This window comes from Candida jiufengensis (genome assembly GCF_024610255.1).
Source record: "Candida jiufengensis strain CBS 10846 chromosome Unknown scaffold12, whole genome shotgun sequence".
NCBI lineage: Eukaryota > Fungi > Ascomycota > Pichiomycetes > Serinales > Debaryomycetaceae > Lodderomyces > Lodderomyces jiufengensis.
The window spans coordinates 139,659-165,647 of NW_026261568.1; the positions used below are offsets into that span (position 1 = coordinate 139,659).

A 25,989-nucleotide genomic window follows, 5' to 3' on the forward strand; every position below is an offset into this window, starting at 1 on the left:
AAAACTTTATACTCTTAAAAAAACGCTGAAACAATATCAAACTTATTTTGATATTGTCTGTAAACATTTCCTATTCTAAAGTTTCACCTTCATTGAATGATCCATCAGAATTAAACGTTTACTAAGTGTTCCCAACCGCCAGCAAGTCAAGCACAAGAGTCGACCCAAATTAATCAAAATTAATTTACGTGGTGCAGGCCACAACCTTTCAACTGTTTAACCTCTAATTTCTCATTTAAATAATTAAACCATAATGGTACAGGGAAGGCAATTGACAACCTCCACCTGTTGTTCAATCCTAAGCATCCCAAGTTGAATATATATTATTATTCAAACCCAAATTGTATTTATTATTTTTAAAACCCCAAGTTGTAGTAATTTGAAACCCCACATTGTATTTGTTAAACCCAAAGTTCATATTACTGCAAGTCCTATTTTTCAATCAATTACTTCAGCTACTGCAAACCCTATTTCACAATCTACTGCATCTTCAGATATTTTATATCTATGAAAAAGGTAGTTGATTGAATTTCTTATCTATAATATGAAAATAAAAAAGTGACATAAAAAAGAAAATGTTTTTTTGTCTCACTTTTAAATTTATAATTCTTGGAAGATAAACAGAATTCCGGTTTTTGAGTCAGGTGCTGGGAATTTTTTGAGCCCTGAAAAGTACGTAATTTTGTAAAAGCCACGTAGCAGTACCGGAAACGCGTCTGTAACTACCACCAAAGGTTTTGTTAAGCAATTGATTATAAGTATAGAGATCAACTCAATATATCAGTTGTTCAAGTATCCAGTAAAACTTCCTTTTTTGAATAGTAGAATCCAGTATTGTATTCGTTTTCTTAACAAGTTTGATAATTTGAAAAAGATATAATTGTTCTTAATAGGGTTTACTTTAATATATAATTCAGTTTAAAAGTTACAACCAAAAACACATTATTTATAACAGAAAAGAATTGATTACTTAAACCAATTAAAATGAAAAGTAAATCATAGTTGATAAAGCAGATTTGACAGTTGATGATCTTTTGTAGTTTGACTTTTTGTTCAATTAATTCAAAGCAAAGAAAGTATAGTATTTATATTGTCTGTAAGTTTAATTTATTACATATTTTTGTATCTTATTTTACAACTTCATTACAAGATGGTGATCCTTAGAATTTCACTTGCTTCACCTTTACTGCTCATTTAGATGACATATCTCTAGTCCAAAATCAAAATCTATTAATGATTCATGGTAACGGGACCATAAGCTATAGAGCATGCATTAAAATTACTCATATATTACAATTATCAAAAGAACGACATATGATTTTGCTATTAATCTATTTTGATTATATTTATTGTTAATTATTGCAAGTCCGAGGACACTGACTGGACCCCATTTTAACAGAGCCGACAGCAGGCGGACATAACAAAGACTATTCAAAAACTATTGATGGTTTGTCGTCAATGCGCAGTAAAAGCCGACGTGAGAACAACATTCCTTAATTGTTACTGTACATTTATTATCAAGTCTTTATAGTTTATGAACAGATTTTCGTTTATTTTGCATAAAAACATAATAAAACATCCGTGCCGCAACCTTTGTACCTCAACATCCGTACCGCAACACCTCGAGGTTCTCTTAGATAGCTGCATAGATAATAGAAAAAAAAAGCTCAATCAATCTACAAATCAAAAGTAAAATAAATTGTCAATTATAACCTATCCGAAAAAGAAAACATCTCAAGATCTAAAAAAAAACAATTACCCGTTGAAAAAAAAAAAAGTCAATCAAAAAGCATCCTTTTTCAAAAAGATAGTTATCACCACCATACTTGATAATGTATGCACTAAAACCCTATACATTCAAATCGCTAGTCAAAGTCCCTTCGGAAGATAAATCCTCTGAAAGGCGTCACACCAGAATGATCCGAAGACCCAACACCCAAATTAACTAAGTTAAATCACTGTCGACATCTTCAATGGGAGCCTTGCGGTCCTTAGTTAAATTATTATGGCTTTATATTGACGTAATACTTAATATGAAGTTCAATAATGTACGCGCCCCTTTTGCTCGTCTAATTAAATCACATGAATTGTAGGTCACTTTTTCAACAGTTAATAAAGATTCCCCAATTTTGAATCAAATAAGATCTAATTACTTTTTTCTATTGTTTTAATGCATGAAAAATTTGTTTCAGATTTAGATTCTCGTCAATTTTTTTATTTTTTTTTAGAAAGTAAAATTTCTTTTGTTTCCTTGTTATGGTAAGAAAAAACATGAAACGGTCTAGAATAATCTTCAATATTATAAAAGAGTGATGAAACAAAATAGTAATCTCACTGCTAATCATTTTGTTGTTTCAGATGAAAAATAATATTTCTTGTAATATTTGATGAAAATTCATAATCCAACTAATTTATTTAAAAAGAAATTTTGTATCAAATTTGAACTAACTATAGTGTCTGTTTCAGATCATTATTTTTTAATATTCCAAACACTTTATTAGCAGAGTAATTCAACTTTAATTCAACTTTTGAGTGATTTCGAGTAATGAAACAAGTTTCATCTAATAATAATTGTAACAGAATAAATTTCTTGAAAAAATTACTTGTAGATAACGATTTTAATATTATTAATTATTCTTTACAAGAAATGTAAAGAGTATAACTTAAGGAGAACTGAAATTTTTGAGTATATATCTTTTATTGATTTGAATATCTGAAACCAATATTTTATTGATTTAATGTTTAAACTAAAATAAATGTAATTAAATAGGAAGTTTCAAAATTATAAATATTATTAGTATTATATTAGTACTATATATAAATAACACTACTAAACTAATTTACAGTACATTTAGATACAGTATATAAATAATGAACTAAATATCCTTAAATTTGAATTTTTTTTAATTCATTTTGATACAATTTATAAGTTCAATAAAATTATACTTTACTTTATCAAACTACTCAACTAGATTGGCTCATTCATCGAACTTATAGTCAAATTTGAATCTATTATTGTTAACTCAAACTCATTTTTTTTTTCCAAGATCTGATCTATAATCAAGTAGTTTTATTATAATACTAAAATGAGTTCAGGTCAAGGTAGAGGTAGAGGTGGAGGTAGAGGTGGTAGAGGAGGCTCAGGAGGAGGAGGATTTGATAGAGGTGGTGGAGGTAGAGGAAGAGGTGGAGCAAGAGGAGGTAGAGGTGGACAAGGTGGTTCAAGTTTATCAAAAATCGGAAATGTTGATGTTAAATTTCAAGAAAAAGCATCTAATTTAAATGCAATACCAGCAATTGAATCATACAAGAAGGAAAATAAAGTTAAAATTGAAGATGATCCTCATGAAATATTATTAAGAAAAGATTATGGATCATTAGGTATTAAAGTTGATGTTGGTACAAATTATCTTAATTATAAAGTTGAAGGTTTAAAATTATATCTTTATAATGTTGATATACAAGACAATGCTGGTGATTCCAAAAAATCAAAAGAAAAAGGGAAAGCACCTTTAAAACCAAAATTGACTATAAAACAAGCGATGTTTGATTATATTTTAACTGAAGAACCATTTAAAAGTAAAAGACATCAAATTTATTATAGAGATTATAATATGATGTATTCAAGTTCACCATTGCCAATTGAAGATGTTGTTGTTTTTCCAATTAAAGATAAAGGATTATCAGTTAAAATGCAATATGTTAAAGAATTAAATTTTAATGATTTAATGAAATTTACAACTTTGAAAAAATATACAAAAGATTTTCAAGATGTTGCTGAATATACAAATGCATTAGTTACAGTTATTGGTGCAAAAGTTTTAGAAAATCAAAAAGTTGTTGGTTTAGGTTCAAACAAATTTTTCTTGTTTGATAATAAAACTCCAATGGAAGAGTTTCAACAAGGTTTGAATATTGCATTGGGAACTTTTGCTTCAGTTAGATGTTCATTTGGTAATGTTAGAATTAATATGAATCCAACTCCTGCTATATTTTATAAATCTTTTTTACCAAATGGTGAACCAATGAATGTTATTGATTTAGTCAAAGATTATTTGAAAATTAATACTGTCCCTACTGAAAATGATTTTAAAAAATTACAAACTTTTTTAAAAGGTGTCAAAGTTTACAGAAGTTATTTAAAGAAAATTTCCGGTAAAAGCGTTCAAGGTTTCAATTTTAAAGAAAATGCAAATTCATTAAAATTTGAAGAAAATGGTAAAGAAACTAATGTTACTAGATATTTTGCTGATAGATGGGGTATTAAATTAAAATACCCAATTTTACCATTATTAAAAATTGGTCCAACTGCTTATTTACCAATGGAAGTTGCTTATATTGTACCAAATCAACAGTATAAAGGTGAAGTTTGGGATACAAGAACTTTAATTAGATTAACTGCTTTAAGACCAATGGATAAAGCAAAATTAATTAGTCAAGCTAATGATACAGTTTTCAGTAAAGCTGATTTTGGTGAAATTGATAAAAAATTTACAAAAGTTCCTTCAAGAGTTTTAAGTGCTCCAACAATTGAGTATAAAGCTAAAAAGATTATGTATAAAGAAGAACCTTTCAATGGTAGAAATGAAACTAAGAAAGGTAACTGGAATTTAGAAAATGTTCAATTTATTCAATCACCGAAGAGTAAACCAAAATACAATTTTGGGGTATGTATTTTGAAAAACAAATATGCTGAAAAGAAACTAGGTGATTTACAAGGTGCTTTTTCCAAATTTTTTAATGAATTAAATCGTTTGGGTATTAAAAATGATGGTGATAAATTTAAGAAATATTCAATTGATCTTGATAATCGTGCTGTTGCTACTGAAGAAGGGTTAGAAGCAAGTATTGCAGGTGTTTTCAAAAAGGCTAAATCTCAAGATAAAGTTGATTACATGATGGTTGTTTTACCTAAGAAAGAAACTATGTTATATAGAGCAGTTAAAAGAGCTGGTGATTTAACAATTGGTATTATCAATAGTTGTGTTATTCTTGATACATTTGCAAAAAAAAGAGGTGATAATTTTGATATTAATTTATTTGCTCAAGTTGCTATGAAAGTTAATTTAAAATTAGGTGGTTCTAATCACAAATTATCTGCTCAAGATAGCGTTGGGTTATTTGATGAAAAGAAAGTTCCAGTTTTTATATTAGGTGCTGACGTTACTCATCCAACAGGTCAACAAAATTCAGAATCAGTATCAGTTGCTTCAGTTGTTGGAAGTGAAGATGGTATTTTTAACAAATTTCCTGGTTCAATTAGAGTTCAAACTGGTGGTCAAGAAGTTATTAGTGAAATCAAACCAATGGTTAAAGAAAGTTTAGAAAATTTCCATAAAAAGGTTGGTCAATTACCTTCAAAAGTTTTATTTTATCGTGATGGTGTATCAGAAGGTCAATATTATACAGTTTTACAACAAGAATTAACTCATGTTAAAGCAGCTTTCAAAGAATATGGACAAAGTAAAAATTTATCAAACTATAATCCAAAAATTACATTCATGATTGTGGTTAAACGTCATCAAACTAGATTCATTCCATTAGATAAAAATAGTACCAACTTGGCAACTAAAAAACAAGTTGCTGTTATGTCAAATGATAATGTTATTCCTGGTACAGTTGTTGATCGTGATATTACATCCATAGCATTTTTTGATTTTTATATTCAATCACAACAAGCTTTACAAGGTACTGGTATACCGGCTCATTATTATGTTTTACATGATGAAAATAATTATAAATCTGATGAAATTCAAAATATTACTTATAATTTATGTCATACTTTTGGAAGAGCAACAAAAAGTGTTAAAGTTGTACCAGCTGCTTATTATGCTGATTTATTATGTACAAGGGGTAGATGTTATGTTGGTTCTGGTATGAAGGCTGATAAAGGTGGTAACGTTGTTGATATTTATAAAAAGAAATTAGGTGATAATGTTGCTCAAAATATCAGAAATACAATGTTTTACATTTAAAGTCAGCATTTTTAATTCTTTGGTTGGTTTTCTTAATTCAGTGTTTTAAGAAATAAAAATTACATAAAAAATTACATAAAAAATTATATAGAAAATTACATAAAAATTCAATTCTTTTATTTTTTTTTTTCAGTAATGTAGTTTTAATAATAAGCTCCACGACCAGAATACTCATTATTTCCAGAATTATTACTCTCATTTTCCAAAGGATCAAATGGTTCAATATTTGATATTGGAATTTTACAACCTATGGGCCATTTTGAATCATTGTTAATTGATGACCAGTGAGTAATATCATCAAACTTTAATGTATTATTTTCTGATAAAAATTTAATATTTAGCTTGATTAATTGATCGTATAAGTAAGATAAATCATTTAAAACTATACCTGATTTTTCATTGAATGCTGATTTGTTTAAGTTTAATGTTGATACTGAATTTAAATTTGATAGTATATTTTCATTTTTTCTTGCTATTATTTTGTTTTTGAATTTTTGTAGTGTTATCTTTTTGTTAAGTAACGATGATGGTTCAAGGTTGTTCTTACTTTGTAAGGAAATTAAACTAAACTGAATCAATCCTAAGGCATTACCTAATTTATCTTCTTTGTAATTTTGTATAGCTAGAAAGAAACCAGCATATGCTGCAATGTATTTTTTGATAATTGATAAGTATTCATCCCAATCTGTATAATTTAAATTCACTATCCCTGTTCTGGACTCCGAAGATACTTTAAATGAAGATTGGAAGTCTTTTATTAAGTTTGAAATTGAATCTAATTCATTCATACAATAAATTGCAACTTTTGATAGTGTTATATTATTATCTGTTGTTATATCTTGATTTTTATTGATTAAATTTCGATTTATCCATAAAAATTTTGATAAGATTGACATTTGAATTGATATATCACTAATCTTTTGTACAAATGATATTAACATTAAGTTGATTTCAACAGTACCTTCATCTATATTTTGATTATTATTCACTTGTAAATTTTCTGCATATTGCATAATGGAAATTGATTTTTTATAAAGTTTCGTAATTTGTTTCCAATTTTCATTATAATCTTCTGGTTTTTCCGGTGGATCAACTTCTTTGTTTATTGTATCATTAATTAATTCTGATGCTATTCTATTATATATTAGTGAAATTGATATTAGCGATATTGTTATCTCATTTAGTAAACTCCACTGAAACGTATTTGCGGACTTTGATTTGAATATATTTGCTGTTTTAGCCTTTGCATGACTGACATTATTCCAAGGAATATTTGAACATATAATAGTATTTGTAATATTATTTGATTTTGAAAATTCAATTAATGATTTTAGATATTCTTCTAAACTTAAAACATATTGTATTGATTCATTATAATTTGATAATTTAGCAACAAATAATGAAGTTCTTTGTGTCAAAATATTGTTTGATAAATTCTTAGGATCTTTGAATTGAATTGGTAATGGTGGAGTATTTGGTAGTACAATCATGATTGATTGATTTTGATATCAATGGAAAATCAAATTAATTAATAAATTTCGTTATCTCTCAAATATTATATTATGATATCAGATAATGAATTTATGAATAAAACGTTTATCCGCATAATTCGATTGTCTCAGATTTTGAATTTTATCAGATGAAAAAGTAGCTACCATATTTTGAAAGCTTATATGTCGTAAACTTTTTTGTGTCTCTAGTTATTTAGTGACAATAAAAGTTAAAGCCGCTTCTTTTATTTTTATTACTGACACGCAAATATCAATATCTCAATAATAATGGTATTACTAATTTTTTAATCAAATAACTTTAATACCACCTTTAACTTACAATGCTGGACATTGATTCCAGATCTAATCTGAACTATAAAGATGATAAATTTGGTATAGTTATTGATTCCGGATCATCTGGTTCTCGTATACAAATTTATAAATGGATAGATCCCAAAACTCAACTAAAATCTTCAGATCTAGAAATATTAAAATCACCACCAAAAATTACTCAAGAAAAAGAATGGACTAAAAAAATAAGTCCTGGTATATCTACATATAATACAAATAAAAAAATAAAACAAATATGGTCAAATCATTATCTGGAATTAATGAGATTTGCTGAAAAAATCATACCTGTTGAAAAACATTCTGAAACTCCAGTATTTGTGCTAAGTACAGCTGGTATGAGATTATTACCTAAAAATACTCAAAGTAAAATACTATCAGAAACTTGTTCAAGTATAAGAGAAAACACAAATTTTTTATTACCAAACTGTGATGATTTTGTTCAAATTATAGATGGATCAACTGAAGGAATATATGGTTGGTTAGGTTTAAATTATTTAATGGGTCAATTTAAAAATTATGATACAAAACAAGCAAATCATGAATCAATTGGGTTTATGGATATGGGAGGGGCTTCCACTCAAATTGCATTTGTACCGTCATCTGAAGAACAAATTAAAAAACATAATAATGATTTATCAAAAGTCTTACTACGAAATATAGATGGTCAAACTCAAACTTGGGATGTATTTGTTGCAACTTGGTTAGGCTTTGGTGCAAATGAAGCTCGTAAAAGATTTATACAACAATTAATAAATTTAGCATTAGTAAATCAAGAAGAATTACAAGGGCATTTAAATGATCCTTGTTTACCAAAAGGTGCAACTTTAGATTATGATTACGAAGGAAAAACTTATAAAATCAATGGTGTGGGGAATTATGAAATGTGTATAAAGTCAATTTACCCTTTGTTGATGAAAAGTATACCGTGTGATGATGAACCTTGTTTATTCAATGGTATCCACGGTCCAAAACTTGATTTCGAGAAAGATAAATTTGTTGGAATATCTGAATATTGGTATACTGCAAATGATATATTTCATAGTGGTGGTGAATATGATTATAAGGGGTTTAACATTAAAGTCAAAGAATATTGTGAAAGTAAATGGGATGATATATTGAAAAATTCAAATGGTGGTGATTATTCAGGACTTGACCCAGATAAATTTTTAAAGGATGCTTGTTTTAAAGCAAGTTGGGTTATGAATATTTTACATGAAGGATTTGAATTACCAAGAATTGGATTCGAGTTAAATTCAGATAAAGAACAAGATAAAGATTCTCAGGATGTTACAAACAAACATGTTCCATTTAAGTCAGCTGATTCTGTTGAAGGTGAAGAATTATCATGGACTTTGGGTAAAATTCTACTATTTGCATCATCTCAAATCGACCCAACTGACAAGCAGCCATTGGATATTGGTATTTACCCAAGTGAAATATCAGGAAAATCATTTGTACCAGGAGGTGTTATAAACAATAAGAGTCATTTATCAGAAGATGATAGTGATGATGAGAGAGATGGTGAATTAGGCCATTTTATTTATTCAATAACATTTTTCTTTTTATTAGCATTTTTTATATATTCATTTGGTTCAAGACATTTTGGAAGATGGAAAGGTAAATTAAAAAGAATTCACGTACCTATTGAAATTAGAAGAAGAGCAAACGTAGTTGTTTCCAAAATACCGGGGTTAGAAAAATTTGCAAATAATTTTGCAATATATCAACAATTAGAACAAGACTATAATTTGGAAGAAGGAGTTGGTGCTAGTCCATCAGTTGAATCTTCTCCAAAACAAGCTACAGGTGATGCTTCGGTACTAAGAACAAGACTGGCAATTGGATTGGACCAAGGGTATGATGATCTGCTGTCAGGAGGTTCAAATGGTAAGTCCAAGCATTTTAATCCAAGAGTTAATAATTTTATAAACAAACCATTTGTGGTTCCTAAAAAAAATTCGTTTTATCAATTTTCAGAAAATAACAGCAGGGAATCACTTTCAAGAAGTGTTAGTAATTCATCTTTAGCAAGATCTAAGATGCCATAAAAAAAGTATAGACTATATATTATAGAGAGATTTACATAACAAAATAATAGATCAACTTTAGACAAGTTTAACAGATTTTAAGACTTCTCTTTTGTTTAATAGTATTGCCATCACCTGCTATTTATCGTCAATGTTTTATCAAATCAATACTATTTTAATTTGGCTATTTATTTTTACAAGTATTCAATCAGCAATTCTCCCTTTCAAAGATTCAATAGAGATTGCATTCACGCCGGAAGATGTGAAGAAGACTACCGATTATGTGATGTGGAAAGTACCTTCAGTTCGAGATAATTTTAAAACAACAGTTAAACAGAAAATATTAAATAGATTATTGTCAAAGGAATTACAAGAAATGCCTTTGAATACACCTTTTGATAATTCACAGCCTACAACAAATCAACCAAATAATGGAGAAGTTCAAACAAACACTGAAACTGGGAAAGAAGGTGACGTTCGAGTAAATAATGGAAAAAGCGATGAAGTCTTAGCTAAAACGGAAAAAAAGGGCGGAGTTCAAATAAACAATAAACAAGCAATTACTCCATTACAAGCATTATCACAAACAGATATGATGCTTGAATTAGAATTACAAAAACCGAGAGGTATATTAGGTTCAATTTTAAAAGGTCCATCAACTGAAACAAAACCAAAAGCTAAAATCAGATATATAAAGGAAGAGCCAAAGAACGATGAGGATGAAGAAGGTACAAAGTCAAAAGATACTTTTGATAGAGAGAGAATGATAGGAATGGCCAAATTACATGTTGATGAACATGTAGGATATCTGAATCCTTCACAAATAAAGAAGAGGAAACATAATTTCCATAAGGGATTTAAACCTTCAACAACTTCTGTTGTAGATGAGTTTGAGAGTGATGAGACTGATATTGTACCTTTAGTTACAAAAGATGCTTTCTATGATGATTGATAAAGTCAGTTGAATAAACTGGATATATAGAAAAATGACTGCAAAATAAGTATGTACGGATGTTTCAAATTTTTGTGTAACATTTTTCTACTACTTCTCTGTTTCCCTCTTTTTGTACTTAGAAAATTTAGAAGACCATCTCATTTATATTGATTTCACTTTAAAGAATCACTAAATTTTTAAACATACAAATATCAATAGATCAACAACAAAATGAGAGTCAAAAAACCAACTTCAAAAAGGGTAACAACCCGTATGAGAGAAGGTATAAAGAAAAAGGCAGCAGCTAAGAGAAGAAAAGATAAAAAAATAGCTAAAAAAGATGTAACTTGGAAATCTAGACATAGAAAAGATCCAGGTATTCCAGCTAGTTTCCCATATAAAGATCAAATCATAACAGAATTAGAAGAAACAAGAAGATTGGATAAAGAAAGAAAAGAAGAATTGAAGTTACAAAAACAAAGAGAAAAAGAAGAAGCATTAGCAAGAGGAGAAGATGTAGATATTGAGATTGAAGAAGATGAAGAATTAGAAGAAGGAGATGATGGAGCAAATGGATTAGCAGCATTATTAGAGTCCGCACAACAAGCAGCGAAAAACTACGATGGGGAAGATGACGAAGATGATGATGAAATGATAGACGAAGATGAAGATGTAGAAATTGAAATAAGTGATGTTGAAGATGAAGAAGACACAGGAGATTTAGAAAAATCAAGAAAATCATATGATAAAATTTTCAAAAGTGTCGTTGATGCATCGGATGTTATACTTTACGTATTGGACGCAAGAGATCCAGAATTTACAAGGTCGAAAAAAGTCGAACAAGCAGTATTACAAAATCCAGGTAAAAGACTTATATTGATATTAAATAAAGTTGATTTAATACCCACTGAAGCATTAACTCAATGGCTTAATTTTTTAAAATCATCCTTCCCAACTATACCTGTTAAAGCGTCACCAGGTGCAACAAATTCTTCATCTTTCAATAAAAATTTAACAGGTGCTGCAACTGCTGAAGCATTGTTAAAAGCATTAAAAAGTTATGCAAACAAATCAAATTTGAAAAGATCAATAATAGTAGGTGTGATAGGTTATCCAAACGTAGGTAAATCATCAATTATAAATGCATTAACCAAGAGACACAACAACAATTCGAAAGCATGTCCAGTTGGAAATCAAGCAGGTGTTACCACCTCATTAAGAGAAGTTAAAATTGACAATAAATTGAAAATTTTAGATTCGCCAGGTATAGTATTTCCAGATGAAGTAACAAGTAAAAAACAATCAAAACTGCAACAAATGGCAAAATTAGCATTATTATCTGCTATCCCACCAAAACAAATAAATGATCCAACAACAGCCGTTCAATTATTGTTGAAAAAATTCTCAAATAATACAGAGATGGCCGATGGATTAAAAAAATATTATGAACTACCACCATTACCATCATCAGATATTAACGAATTTACAAAACATTTTCTTATACATATAGCAAGAACAAAAGGTAGATTAGGTAAGGGAGGAATACCAAATTTAGAATCAGCAGCAATGTCAGTATTAAATGATTGGAGAGATGGTAGATTAATTGGTTGGACATTACCAAAATCTTCAAAAGCTTCAGTTGCCAATGAGGAAGTTGATTTAAATGCACCAAAAAGTTCATTAAGAGGAGAAAAAGAACCACCAAAAGTTGAACAAACTACTATTGTTAATACATGGGCAAAAGAATTTGATTTAGATGGTTTATTAGGCGATAATTTTGGTATTGAATAGATTATTTATAAGTATTGTTTAATGAATAAAACTTCATGCTACTTTTATAAATTTTTGTGTAGTCAAATCTCATTTCTCTATATAAATATTTATGTGTTGCAAAAAGCGCGTATTGTATATCTGAATATCAAGTTTTACAACACAGATCAACCAATTCATTTCATAATATATTCAATTCATAGATAAGATGGCTGATGATGTTGATGAAGACTGGGATTTTCTGGATGATGATGATATAGTACAATATGCAATTAACAAAAATCAGTCTTCCAAACCATTAACATTAAAGAAATATTTAAAACAACAAGATAATACTACATCTACAACATCTCCATCAGCTCCAATCTTTACAATACCTACACATCATGAAATGGATTTTAATGAATTGAAAACTTACATATATCCAACAAATTTTGAAATTAGAGATTATCAATATAATATAGTTAGAAAAGCATTTTACGATAATTTATTAGTTGCATTACCTACTGGTTTAGGTAAGACTTTCATAGCATCAACAGTAATGTTAAATTTTCTACGATGGTTTCCCAATTCCAAGATCATATTTGTGGCCCCTACAAAACCATTAGTAGCACAACAAATTAAAGCATGTTGTTCAATTACAGGAATATCAAGTTCAAAAGTTGCAATCTTATTAGATAAAACAAGAAAAAATAGAGAAGATATTTGGAATTCACGTCAAGTATTTTTTACAACTCCACAAGTTGTTGAAAATGATTTAGCTTCGGGTGTAGTAGATCCAAAATCAATTGTTTTACTAGTCATTGATGAAGCTCATAGAGCAAGAGGTAATTATTCATATAATAATGTTGTTACATTTTTAAGAAGATTCAATGATTCATTTAGAACTTTGGCACTTACTGCTACTCCAGCAGCTGATGTTGAAGGAGTTCAAGATGTTATTGATAATTTAAAGATTTCAAAAGTTGAAGTAAGAACTGAACAAAGTATTGATATTGTTAAATATATGAAAAGGAAAAAAATGAGTAGACGTGTTTTGGGACCATCTTCAGAGATTAAAGAATGTGTTGATTTGTTAGCAACTGCAATTGAACCTGTATTAAAAGCCGCTAATGACAAGGGATTAATTGATACTAAAGACCCAACCAAGATTAATCATTTTAGATGTATGGACGCGTCTAGAAAACTTGTAATGAATAAATCTATACCTGAAGGTCTTAAATGGGCAAATTATTTCCTGTTGCAATTGCTTGGAGTCGTTGGTCAATGTTATAAAAGATTGAATATTTACGGTGTTAATTCTTTTTTCAGTTATTTTATGGACAAATATACAGAATTTACAACTAAGTGGAATAAAAAGAAATCTAAAAATAAATTAAGTGCTGATTTTTTTTTCAGTGATTCAATAAAAGAGTTAATTGAAAAGAGAGATACGATATTAAAAGATGGTGCCTATAGTCATCCGAAAATTGAAGCTTTAATGGAAGAATTGGAAGATTTTTTCAAAGATAGAGAAGATCCAAGCTCAAGAGTAATTGTATTTACAGAATATCGTGAGTCCGCTTTGGAAATTGTTAAAAGTATTGAAAAAGTTGGTGGTAATTTGAAACCTCATATTTTCATTGGGCAAGCTAAAGAAAAAGAAAAATTTGATGAAGATAATTATGGTAAAAAGAAAGGAACTAAGAAAAAGAAAGATAAAGATGAAAATAGAGACACTACCAGAACTAGTTCTGAAAATGCACAAATAAGTGGTATGAATCAAAAACTTCAAAAAGAAACCATCAAACAATTTAAAAAAGGTGATTATAATATTCTAGTAGCTACATCAATTGGTGAAGAAGGTTTAGATATAGGTGAAGTTGATTTAATTGTATGTTATGATTCAACTGCTTCTCCGATTAAAAATATTCAACGTATGGGTAGAACTGGTCGTAAAAGGGATGGTAAAGTACTTTTATTATTTTCAAGTAATGAAGAAACAAAATTTGATAAAGCAATGGCAGGTTATGAATATATTCAAAGTCATATAATGAAAGGCGATTTGATTACATTATGTCAACAGAATAGAATTCTACCTAATCATTATTCACCAGAAGTTGTTGAAAAATTTATCGAAATACCTGAAGAAAATATCGAGTTGAAGAAAGAAGAAGATGAAGATGAAATTATTAGAATTGCAACTCAATATATGTTGGGAAATACTCCTAAATCATCCAAGAAACTGGGTCCAAAACAAAAGCATCAAAAAAGATTTTTCATGCCAGATAATGTTGAAACTGGATTTCAAAATGTTTCTGATATGTTGAAAATAGCAAAAGCTAATAGTCCTAGGGAACCAACCACACCAAAAGCTACACCTAAAGCTGATGCTATTTTTGAAGATTTACTTGATTCAGATAGTGATTTTGAAAAATCTATGGAAAATAGTTTCCATAAACCACCACCCCCAAGAAAAGATGTTGTTTCAAAGGTTCAGGTAATCGAGTCTAGCGAAGATGATGAAGGTGAAGCTAAACATGCAAATACTCCTGCAACATCATTTATTCAAGATGAAAATGAAGTAGACCTAAAAAGTTCAAATTCAGTCCATAAATCTGATACTTTTCCTTTCAGTGATGATGATTATATAGAAATTTTAGAAGTTGTTGAACAACCAAAGAAAACATTGGGAATGAAGAAACAAACGAACATCATCAAGAATCAAAACCCACCTACCAAAAGAATATTAATAGATGAAGAAGAAGAACATCAACTACAACAGAATTCAAAAGATCCTCCATTCACAGTTAAAAAGAAATCTTTAGGGATCAAAAAACCAAGAACATCAGATATAATAGAAAAATTGAAACAACAACCTACCAAAGATGTAGTCAAAAAAGAAATTGAATCTCACTACTCAAAATCAACTCCTTTAAAACCAAAAATTGTATCGTCAACACCAATTGAACCACAAGTAAAACCGGAAGATTCTGTTGATGATTTCGATGACCTTGATGATGATTTAGATGATGTTATTGCTCATTATATATAAAGATATAATCTATTACTTCTTAATTTGCATTCTTTGTATATACAAATTGTATACTATTACCTTACATACAGGATCATATTTTCTTGGTGATATAAATTTTGTTTCACCAAAATTAATTTTTTTTTTTTCAATTTTGTTTTCTTCTTCTTTTCTTTCTTCTCTATCTTTATGCAGGGGCATTACGTGTTTCAGTGAGGATTCGTCCGAGATCATGTTTTTGCTGGTTGAAAACTTTAAACCTGACAGCTTCTTAATTTTCTAATCCTTGTGATTTATGAAATTTAAGGGAATTTTTGGAAAAACTTTTATTATTAGTATATCATTTGAAAATATTTTAATCAGTCAATCAATTTGTTGTGGTGATTGGTTTTAATTTTCGAAAGATATAAGAAACTATTCAAAATTTTTTAGGTGTTGATGTAGTGATGAACATTACCAATATGTAAAATACTTTGAAATTTATAAAGTTATTATTAGCCTTGTACCTCGCTCGATTTAGTTTTTTGTTTATTTTACTTATTTATTAACCAAATCTTGAGCTGGATACTTTTTTTTTAAAGAAGTAATGGGCAAAATTGAATTTTAAAGATTTTCTTTGAGTGCGATGACACCAAGGTTTTATAGGCTGGATGGTGGCATTGTAATTATAAATCTTTACATTTCTTCTTTTGAATTTGTAGATTATTTTGATATTCTGTATTCTTTTTGGTTGAAAAATTTAGACTGTAATTTTTTTTTTTCAGTTGCGTTGTGAAGATTTAAAATTAAAAGAAACATCATACATAATCATCATATACCAATTACCCAAATATATACCTAACTATGTTTAAAAAATTCTCAAAAGATGATATTCATTCAAGATCAAATATAAAATCATCAGTTCAAAGAGGTTTAAAATCAAATTTTGTAAATACATATCCAGATTTAGAAAATGCAATTGATAATATAATACCTAAAAAATCTCAACTTATATTAATAAAATGTGAAGATAAAATTCAATTATATTCAATAAATAAATCTGATTTAATAACGGATCCAGAATTACCACAAGAAGAAGAAGATCAAGAAGGTTCAGAAATTATATTATTTCAACATTTTAATGATATAGTACCAACTTTAAAAACTGTACATAAATTTCCAGAATTATTTCCAAAAGTTCAAGTAGATAAAGGAGCTATAAAATTTGTCTTGGGGGGTGCAAATATAATGTGTCCAGGTTTAACATCAAAAGGAGCAAAATTACCTGAAGAAAATTGGGAAGAAGGTAAAATTGTAACTGTTTATGCAGAAAATAAAGAAAATGCTTTAGCTATTGGGAAATTAATTATGAGTATTGATGATATTAAAACAAAGAATAAAGGAATTGGAATTGAATTAATACATTATTTAGGTGATGGATTATGGACTCATGAAGAATAGCTTGCTAAGATAATAATGATATATAAATATTTTGATTATTTGATAATGAATAATCATTTAATGTACCTAAATAATTTTCAATTTCAAATTTTTTTGCAAAATTTGTACCTTCATTTATGTAATAAAAAATTTTAAACTCGAGAATTGATAAATCTTGTAATTGTTTTGAAATAATTCCTTTAAATCTTAAAATTGATGTTGATTTAAGAAAAATTAATGAATTAATAAGTAAATTACTTTGTGAATTTATTATTTGTAATTTTATCCATGGTTTGATCTCAGATACAACTTGAATATCTTCAACTTTATTATATTTTGTCAATAATTGATTAAATCTTTGATTATTATTAATTTTAAATAAATTTGATTGAACTTTTTTTTCTAAAATATAATTCATAAAATATAATTCAGCATCTTCAATTTCATCTTTTGATAGAATTGCACCATTTAATTTCTTCAATCCATTAAATCTCCCAATTAATTGCATTGTCATTTCATCAATTGATAGATTTTCAAATATGGGGTTATGATTAATTCTTAATTCTTTTAAATTTGGTGATACTATACTTAAATTATCTAAATCTTCCCAAGAACTTACTTCATTATTTCTTAAATCTAGTGATTCATATGATAGTATAGGTTCTGATTCAATTATTGAGATCTTGTTGTGAGATAAATTCAATTCTGACACATTTAATTTAGGGATACTAGTTAAATGATTGTATGATAAATCCAATAATTTTAAATTCTTTACATCTAGTAACTTTATATCATCATTAGTATAATAGTTAGCTAACAAATGAAGCTTTTGTAAATTTGGAAAACAATTCAGTAGTTGATTGACTTGAGTAATTGATAAATAATTAGCTCCCACCTTTAAAGTAGTAATCGTTTCATATTTCTTATCATTCTCAAGCCAATTGGAAAATCTATTATAATTTAAATCCAAGTGAATTAGATTTGTGAAAATATCAATAATCTTAAAAATCTCATTAATTTCAGTGAATAAATTTGATGATAAATCCAAATACTTTACATTCTCGAATCTTCCTTTAAATTGTACAACATCATCACCGGCTTCATAAATAAGTGAATGATCTAAGTTTAAAGTCTCAAAATTATTAAAATTTATCTTATCTAATCCAATTTCTTCAACTAATTTTGATCCAAATTTTAAATTTTGTTCTTTATATTCAGCTTTTATATAATTTTGTTGAAGTACATCAGTGAATAATTTTCTAATATGTAATATTTTGGAGTTTGTTGATTTTATGAATGAACCAGAATTAGGCACTTTTGGCGTGAAGTAATCAACTTTATTTAAATCACCATTGTTTTTACCTCTTGTTGAATCATCCCATTCTACTCCATATGCTATTATATCTTTCCATTGTGGTATATTACCAATATATAGTATTGTGAATATTTCTTTATCATTTGTTTCTAATCTATCATTTATATTGTACATAAATTTTAATTAATAGTGGTTATCCTATATAATTATTATTGTGATAAAAATTTCAAAAATATTTCATACGCGAATTTGTAACAAGGATTTGCAATTATTTTTGCAACATTTTAAATCTACAAATTTATTAATAAAGAAGAATTGTATTATATTTGACTAAATTCATATATACAAAGTATAAGTTATATATAGAATTGTCAATAGCGATTTTTCTTTTCTCTTCTTCAATTTGGATCAGGATAACCAACAATTTTACAAATTGTTTCAATTTTTAAATCACTTTCATTTTTAAATTTTTTATATTCTTTAATCCAATAATTTATTGGATCAAATTGTTTTAAATTTGATTTTAAATTATTAAAATTTAAATCTTGATTATCACTTATAAATTGATTAGTTTCTAAATAATTTTCAATTGAATTTAATAATTTATTATTTGTTTTAATTTCATTCCAATCACATACTAAATCTGGTTGATGTAAATAATTATAATCTGATATTAATACAAATAAATTTCGAACTTGATAAAAGAAAGAAATAACTCTTAAATTTTTAACATCGTATTTTACCAAAAAATTTAAAATTAAATCATAATGTTCTCCAATATATAAATCATCTTCATCCAACAAGGCAACACTTGATAAATAACATTTTAATGCTAAATCATGATAATTTATTGATGAATTTTTTAATAATAATTTTTTAGTTTTTGATAAATTAATTTCAATTTCATAAATTTTTTGAGAAATTTCACCCATTGTTTTATATTTTATACTTATATTAATTGGAATTTTAGCAATTTTTTCATAAATTAATTCATAATCTTTTTTATTTTGATAAATTAATTTTGATTGACAAATATATTTTAAAAATAAAACTTTATATTTGTAATCATCATTATTTTGATTATTATCAATTTCAAATTCATTAAAAAAATTAAAAGCTTCTTTATATTCATGTCTCAACATTGATATAAACCCTTTTATAATTTTAATTTGTTCCATTAACATTGGAATATTATAATTATTATTAGATCCAATACTTGAGTTATTATTAAATTGATTATTATTATTAACTTCTTTATGACTAGTTGATCTTTGAAAAACTGAAACTTTTCTTTTTGGTTGAATTATAAAACTTTCACAATATTTATTAAAATTAGGTTCCATTTTTAATAATTGTAAATAACTTTCAGTTGGTCCAAATGTAAAAATTGATAATATAATATTCTTTATAATATGATTAAATTTATCTCTTTGATTTTGTTGAAGTAATTTTTCACATTGAGTAATCTTTTGAATAATATATTGACATTTACCTAAAAATGTATTACTTGGAATAGCATAATTTGATGGTATATTCATAATTTGATCTTCAATTGATTGAATTTTAATAACTTGTCTAAAAGAGAGAAGAAATATTTTGTTAGTAAATTTATTTGTTTTTTTTTTTGCAACCAAATTTTGATTTTTTTCTCATTTGGTCTACTTTGGTTCTCTTTCTTTGTAAATACATACTGATTATTCATTTTAGATTGTTCAACTCTATCCATTACTAAATTATTCAATTCTTCAACATCATTCTTCATATTATCCAAATCTTGAGGAGTAATTAAATTTTGTCTTGATAAATCCAAATATTCTCCAATACAAGATAATGCATCATTTGTCATTTTTAAATCAGCATAAGTAAAAGCTAAAACTTTTAAAAAATCTTTCCTCTTTTGTTCAGTTGGTGCCATATAAATTGCAAAACCCAATTCTCTAAAAGCTGAAGAATTTCTACCAAAATGAATCATTGAACATCCAATAATTAAATGGAAAACTGGGGGTATTAATTCCATTTTCCCAATTTTAGGTAATAAAAACATAATTTGCATAAAATTATTTTCATCATATAATTTTTTTAATTGATTATATAATTGATTCAATTCATTATCTGAATGTGATCTATTATCATCTTGTTTTAATTTATTTTTACTTTGTTTATCATTATTAATTTGATTATCATTATTATTTTGTTTATTGTTATTTGCATTATTAATAATAGTATTTGTATTATTATTGTTAGTAGTATTATTAATATTATTATTATCAATTGATTGATCATTAGAAATACCACCAATAATAGTTAATTGATCATGATCATTATGTTCTTGATCATAAATTTTAGAATCAAGATAAACTTGAGGATGTTCCATAATGATAAATTGGAAATTAATAATGTAATAAATCAAATCAGATCAAATTTTATTTGGTTGTAAAAATATAAAAAAAATCAATTTGTATTATATAAAAATGTGTATAATATTAATAATATAAAATACAATTTAAGTTAACTACTAGAAATAATATTATTTAGCATAACAAAATAAATTTTATTTGATTCATTAAAAGGAATAATTAAGATAATATTAGACAAGTAACATTTATAAAAGAAGAATTAATAATTTTTGAATCATTATTTGAAACAATTTAAAATAAATGTAGTAGTAGTTATCTGAATATTATGATAGTGATATAAATTTTTTTTACATAGTATCACCCTATACTTATACCTTATACATTTTAAAAGACACGTATAACAAATATTAAGATATGTGTGATGAATATTAAATGACTCAATTATATATCAAATATAATTTATTTAAGTTGTTTGTCAGAGTTTATAGGACATTGATTTATATATATATATATATTCATATTTACATTACTTTTTGATTGAATTTCCATAATTATTCAGGAAAAATTTTATTAATCTTAAAACATTAGAAAAGGATTACGTAATTAATTAGATAATTGAATTTTCGTAAATTGAAACTAAAAAAAAAAAAATTAAAACTTTTTTAATTCTATTCTATATACCTGCATATAACAAAAAAGGAGGGGTAGATTTATTGAAATGAGAGTATAAATATAAATATAAATATAATTATTCAAAATAGATATTAAAATGATATTAAATATTCTATTATGCTATCAAAATTGAAAACAAAGGTAATTGACTATAAATGTAATTAGTATAGTCTTTTAAACCTATTTATTTTTAATATTTAGGGATTTCAATTAAATTGTTTCAATTTAAAAAAAAAATTTTTGTTCAATTTGCAACAAATATAGTAAAATTTTTCAATTAAAAATATTATATTTATTCTTTATTAATCTATGATATCATTTTATAATTGACTAAATTAAAGAGATCACTTATTTAGGAATCAAATATATTAATAGTTTATAACCTAATTTAAGAAAAATTAAGGAACATAATTTTGTTGAGAGCTGAATTAAAAAAAAAGCTTCGTTCTTAATTTTTCTATTTTGTTGTAGATCAAGTTGGTAAATCAATAAATTAAAATTAAAAACATTTGATTTATAAAATTATAATTCAATTGTCAATTCTACAAATTGTAAGACAAGAATTGATTTGCAGTTCCTTATAGAAGAAATCATAATTTAAATTCAATTTTTAGATAGAACCCCTCCTTCCCCCTGAATTGGAAAAATTTATAGTAAAGTAATAATAAAATATGAATCAAAGGGGGTCGTAATTAATTGATAAATTCAAATTAATTTAAATAGCAATAATAAAATAAATTAATTAGATCTAGTAAAAAATGAACAAAATATTTTTGATAATAATTTAATATTAATTAGTTATGAACAGACCAAATTATCTTTTTATGAAATTATGATAAATTTAGATTAATTTATATATAAATAAACAAATAAACTTTTAAATTAAAAAGGTTTTGATTCTTGATTCTTGATTTATTTGTAATTATGAAATATAATCATATGATATAATAATAATGATAACAATAAATTAAGATTCTACTTTCTCTTATAAAATTTCGAAAGAGTAAAAAGATGAAAAACGTTTCCATTATTATGAGCATTCGTTGTAAAACCAACATCAATTGAAGTTACTACTAAGTTATTAATATGAAACTACTTACTCTCTTTGATGTAATTAATTGAAGATTTATTTCTATTGATATTTTAATTACCAACTTCTATATATCAGAGCTACCAAAAATTTTGTACTAGTTAAAAAATTATTCTATTATGTATTGAAAATCTTTAATTTTCTATTTTCTGTTTGGGTTTATCTATTTATTAAGTATCTACTGTAATAATTTATTAATATATTAAATAAAGAATAAATTATCAAATTATTTGAATATATAATAAGATACTTATTTAATTACAAATTGCTAAAATACGAGGAATAACTACAATAACAAATAAAGAGTTCCAACGATATCAATCATATAATCAAGATCATAATTTTTCAATTCATATCCAACTTGTTTTAAAATTTTTTTACATCATTCATTTAATAAATCATCAATAATATTTAATAATAAAACTCATTTTGGGTTAGAGAGATAAATTTAAAAGAATATAAAAGATGGCAACATCAAATATTTCATCTCAACAAAGTAATTTAATTGATTCATCATCAAATCTTCTTCCTCATCATCAACCAATAAATTCACCAAGTCCTTTAATATTTCAATATAATCCTTTAACAAAAAGAAAAATTTTAAATTCTTATGAGATTATAAAAGAAATTGGTAGAGGAGAACATGGTAAAGTTAAATTAGCTCTAGATTTAATTAATAAAAGAACAGTTGCAATAAAAGTTATAAATCGAAAAAATAAAAAAGATAGACCATCATTAAAATTAAGAAGCGATTCTTCATCTCCTATAAAAAATGATTATGAAACAAAAATTAAAAGAGAAATTGCAATTATGAAAAAATTAAATCATAAAAATATTGTTAAATTATATGAAGTATTAGATGATTTTAATTCTTCAAAAATTTATTTAGTATTAGAATATATGGGTAGAGGAGAAATTAAATGGAAAAATTTAAATTCAAATAATCATAATAATAATAATCATAATAATAATAATAATTGTAATAATAATAATAATAATGTTGAAGTTAATAATGGAAATTGTAATAATAATTTAAATAATGAAAATAATACATGTTTAGATAATAATATACCATGTTGTGAAATAGATCAAGGTCATTTTAATAAAAGTTTTGATCAAGAAAATTTATTATCTGATATTTATTCACCAAATTTAACTTTTAAAGTTTCAAGAAAAATATTTAGAGATGTTTTAAATGGTTTACAATATTTACATTCTGTTGGAATAATTCATAGAGATATAAAACCTGCAAATTTATTAGTATCAGAAAATAATGTTGTTAAAATTAGTGATTTTGGAGTTTCATTTGCTTCTAAATTAATTGATGAAGATGATAATTTATCAGGTAGTGAATTAGATTTAGCTAAAACTGCTGGTACTCCTGCATTTTTTGCACCTGAATTATGTTATATTGGTAATGAAGAAAAAACTCCAAAAATTAATTATAAAATTGATATATGGGCTTTAGGGGTAACTTTATATTGTTTATTATTTGGTAAAGTTCCATTTAATGCAGATTCAGAATTTGAATTATTTAATGTAATAGTTAATAATGAAGTTGAATTTCCAAAAGATATTAAAAGTTTTAATTCTCCAGGTAAAGTAACAGAAGAAGAATTTGAATTAGCAAAAGATTTATTAAATAAAATGTTACAAAAAGATAGTTCAAAAAGAATTACAATAAAAGAAATTAAAGAACATCCTTTTACTTTAATGGATTTAGAAGATGATATTGAAGGATTACATGAATTATTAGATATAAATAATGAAGAACCATTAGATTTTACATATGATGATAAAGATATTTTTAAAGATGATGTTGAAAATGCAATTATAGGAGTTGGAACAAGAATTAAAAGAAGTTTAGTAAAAGCTATAAAAGCAGGAGGATTAAAAGATTCGGAAATTAAAAATAAATTTTCAGCATTACAAATGGAACATTCTAAAAGTGGATCAAGTGATGAATCTTCTTCAAGTTATTCAAATTTTAATTCAAGTAATAAATTAAATAGTTTAGATAATAATAATCATTCAATGATTTTATCTGAACAACCAATATCACCGTTAAGTACTGCAACTGTAACGAGACAAGGATCAGATTTTAATTATACCCCATCAAATTTATCCCATCAACAATTATACCAACAACAACAACAACAACCACAAGTACCACTACAAAGACCTTCTTTTTCTCTCGCTGGTTCTAGAGATGGAGGCAAAAGTTTATTGCATGATATGATTGATTCTCATAGTGGTGCACCAAGTCGAAGAGGTAGTGGGGCTGGTATCCCAATAGTAGAAGCACCACAAATTGAAACAAAAAGAAATGTTGGTGGTAATTTATATTTAAAAAATCAATCAATAGTTGATACTTTTAAAGATATTCAACAACAAGATGATAAAAGAAGAAGATCAAGTTTATTTTCAACTCATGGAGCTTCAACCAAAAATTCTATATCTCATGATATTCCACAACAACAGCATGACAAATCTCAACAATTACAAAATTTACAACACAATCAACAACATCAACAACTACTAGCATCACCAAAAGAACCAATAATTGCAACTCCAATTCCTGTTCCAGCAGTGAAACCTAATTATCAATTTATAAACGAAGAGTATAAAAAATCCACTAGTAATACCAACAGTAATGACGATTCTGGATTTTCACCAAAGGGAGATATAGCACGTAATTTATTACCAGCACATATAGATGAAGCACTTGATGCCTCATTTATGTCATTACCATTAACTGAAAGTTTTGCATCATTAGATAGTATAAATGATGATTATTTAAATTCAAAATACAAAGAATTTACAAGTCAAGATCAAATATTAATTAAACGAAAACCAAGTCAAAATCATGCTACTGATCTTAGATCACCACAACATAATAATATAGAACAAAAATTCAGGAATTTTAGTATTGAAGATTCAATGCAAAGTAAAAAACAAAAAGATGACATTGTGATAGGTCCAAGTATGAAATTAACAAGACAATCAAGTTCAGAATCATATTCATCATATTCATCAGGTTCAGAATCACCAGATATTAAAGAAGGTAAAGTTGATGATGAAGAAGAAGAAGATGCAGAATCGGATGAAGAAAATTTAACATTAGCATTTCATTCAAAAATTAATCCACCAGGAAGACCACCATTTTTATCATATAATCAAAGAGCAAAATCTCATGATTCTCATTTACCATATTTATTAAGTCCTGTACAAAGAAGTAACGATATAACACCAATAATTTTTCATACTGGATCACCAGAGTTTGAAGATGTACCTCTGGGATTATTAAATGCAGCACCAGCACCAACACCAGCACCATCAAAACAAAATGGTACACTAAGAACAACAGTATTATCATCAAAACCTACTGCAACACCATCAATTACAAAAGAATCAAACACTCCCATTAACAGTACTACTTCACAAAGTGCCACTAATATAAACACAAACACATATACAAATAATGCAGCAGCTCCAAAACCTACATCAAATAATGTTCCTTGGTGTACCAAAACTCTATAACTCCAATTTTGAATTTTAACATTTTTTTGGTAAATT

General features: G+C 26.3%; 10 protein-coding genes across 10 annotated transcripts; 7 read left to right on the plus strand and 3 right to left on the minus strand. All coding sequences in view use genetic code 12, as the record gives it.

The window, feature by feature from the left end:
- Window positions 1-3,086: 3,086 nt before the first annotated feature.
- AGO1 (Ago1p) lies at window positions 3,087-5,975 on the plus strand (the record flags this gene model as incomplete). Its single annotated transcript, XM_051766170.1, has 1 exon — window positions 3,087-5,975. One exon carries the CDS (start codon window positions 3,087-3,089, stop codon window positions 5,973-5,975), a length of 2,889 nt encoding a protein of 962 aa, XP_051617586.1.
- A 143-nt stretch (window positions 5,976-6,118) lies between these two features.
- Window positions 6,119-7,465, minus strand: KGF54_005380 (uncharacterized protein; the record flags this gene model as incomplete). The annotated part of the gene is made up of 1 exon (XM_051766171.1): window positions 6,119-7,465. The coding sequence occupies one exon, from the start codon at window positions 7,463-7,465 to the stop codon at window positions 6,119-6,121; it is 1,347 nt and encodes a 448-aa protein (XP_051617587.1).
- A 341-nt stretch (window positions 7,466-7,806) lies between these two features.
- On the plus strand, window positions 7,807-9,864 carry KGF54_005381 (apyrase; the record flags this gene model as incomplete). The annotated part of the gene is made up of 1 exon (XM_051766172.1): window positions 7,807-9,864. One exon carries the CDS (start codon window positions 7,807-7,809, stop codon window positions 9,862-9,864), a length of 2,058 nt encoding a protein of 685 aa, XP_051617588.1.
- A 130-nt stretch (window positions 9,865-9,994) lies between these two features.
- Window positions 9,995-10,795, plus strand: KGF54_005382 (uncharacterized protein; the record flags this gene model as incomplete). Its single annotated transcript, XM_051766173.1, has 1 exon — window positions 9,995-10,795. One exon carries the CDS (start codon window positions 9,995-9,997, stop codon window positions 10,793-10,795), a length of 801 nt encoding a protein of 266 aa, XP_051617589.1.
- Window positions 10,796-11,008: 213 nt separating this feature from the next.
- Window positions 11,009-12,568, plus strand: KGF54_005383 (RNA-binding GTPase; the record flags this gene model as incomplete). The annotated part of the gene is made up of 1 exon (XM_051766174.1): window positions 11,009-12,568. The coding sequence occupies one exon, from the start codon at window positions 11,009-11,011 to the stop codon at window positions 12,566-12,568; it is 1,560 nt and encodes a 519-aa protein (XP_051617590.1).
- Window positions 12,569-12,755: 187 nt separating this feature from the next.
- MPH1 (3'-5' DNA helicase) lies at window positions 12,756-15,581 on the plus strand (the record flags this gene model as incomplete). Its single annotated transcript, XM_051766175.1, has 1 exon — window positions 12,756-15,581. One exon carries the CDS (start codon window positions 12,756-12,758, stop codon window positions 15,579-15,581), a length of 2,826 nt encoding a protein of 941 aa, XP_051617591.1.
- Window positions 15,582-16,403: 822 nt separating this feature from the next.
- On the plus strand, window positions 16,404-17,000 carry KGF54_005385 (translation machinery-associated protein 20; the record flags this gene model as incomplete). Its single annotated transcript, XM_051766176.1, has 1 exon — window positions 16,404-17,000. The coding sequence occupies one exon, from the start codon at window positions 16,404-16,406 to the stop codon at window positions 16,998-17,000; it is 597 nt and encodes a 198-aa protein (XP_051617592.1).
- A 4-nt stretch (window positions 17,001-17,004) lies between these two features.
- KGF54_005386 (uncharacterized protein) lies at window positions 17,005-18,468 on the minus strand (the record flags this gene model as incomplete). Its single annotated transcript, XM_051766177.1, has 1 exon — window positions 17,005-18,468. One exon carries the CDS (start codon window positions 18,466-18,468, stop codon window positions 17,005-17,007), a length of 1,464 nt encoding a protein of 487 aa, XP_051617593.1.
- A 224-nt stretch (window positions 18,469-18,692) lies between these two features.
- KGF54_005387 (uncharacterized protein) lies at window positions 18,693-20,668 on the minus strand (the record flags this gene model as incomplete). The annotated part of the gene is made up of 2 exons (XM_051766178.1): window positions 18,693-19,869; window positions 19,986-20,668. The coding sequence occupies 2 exons, from the start codon at window positions 20,666-20,668 to the stop codon at window positions 18,693-18,695; spliced, it is 1,860 nt and encodes a 619-aa protein (XP_051617594.1).
- A 2,210-nt stretch (window positions 20,669-22,878) lies between these two features.
- KGF54_005388 (serine/threonine protein kinase) lies at window positions 22,879-25,953 on the plus strand (the record flags this gene model as incomplete). Its single annotated transcript, XM_051766180.1, has 1 exon — window positions 22,879-25,953. The coding sequence occupies one exon, from the start codon at window positions 22,879-22,881 to the stop codon at window positions 25,951-25,953; it is 3,075 nt and encodes a 1,024-aa protein (XP_051617595.1).
- Between the last annotated feature and the right edge of the window lie 36 nt (window positions 25,954-25,989).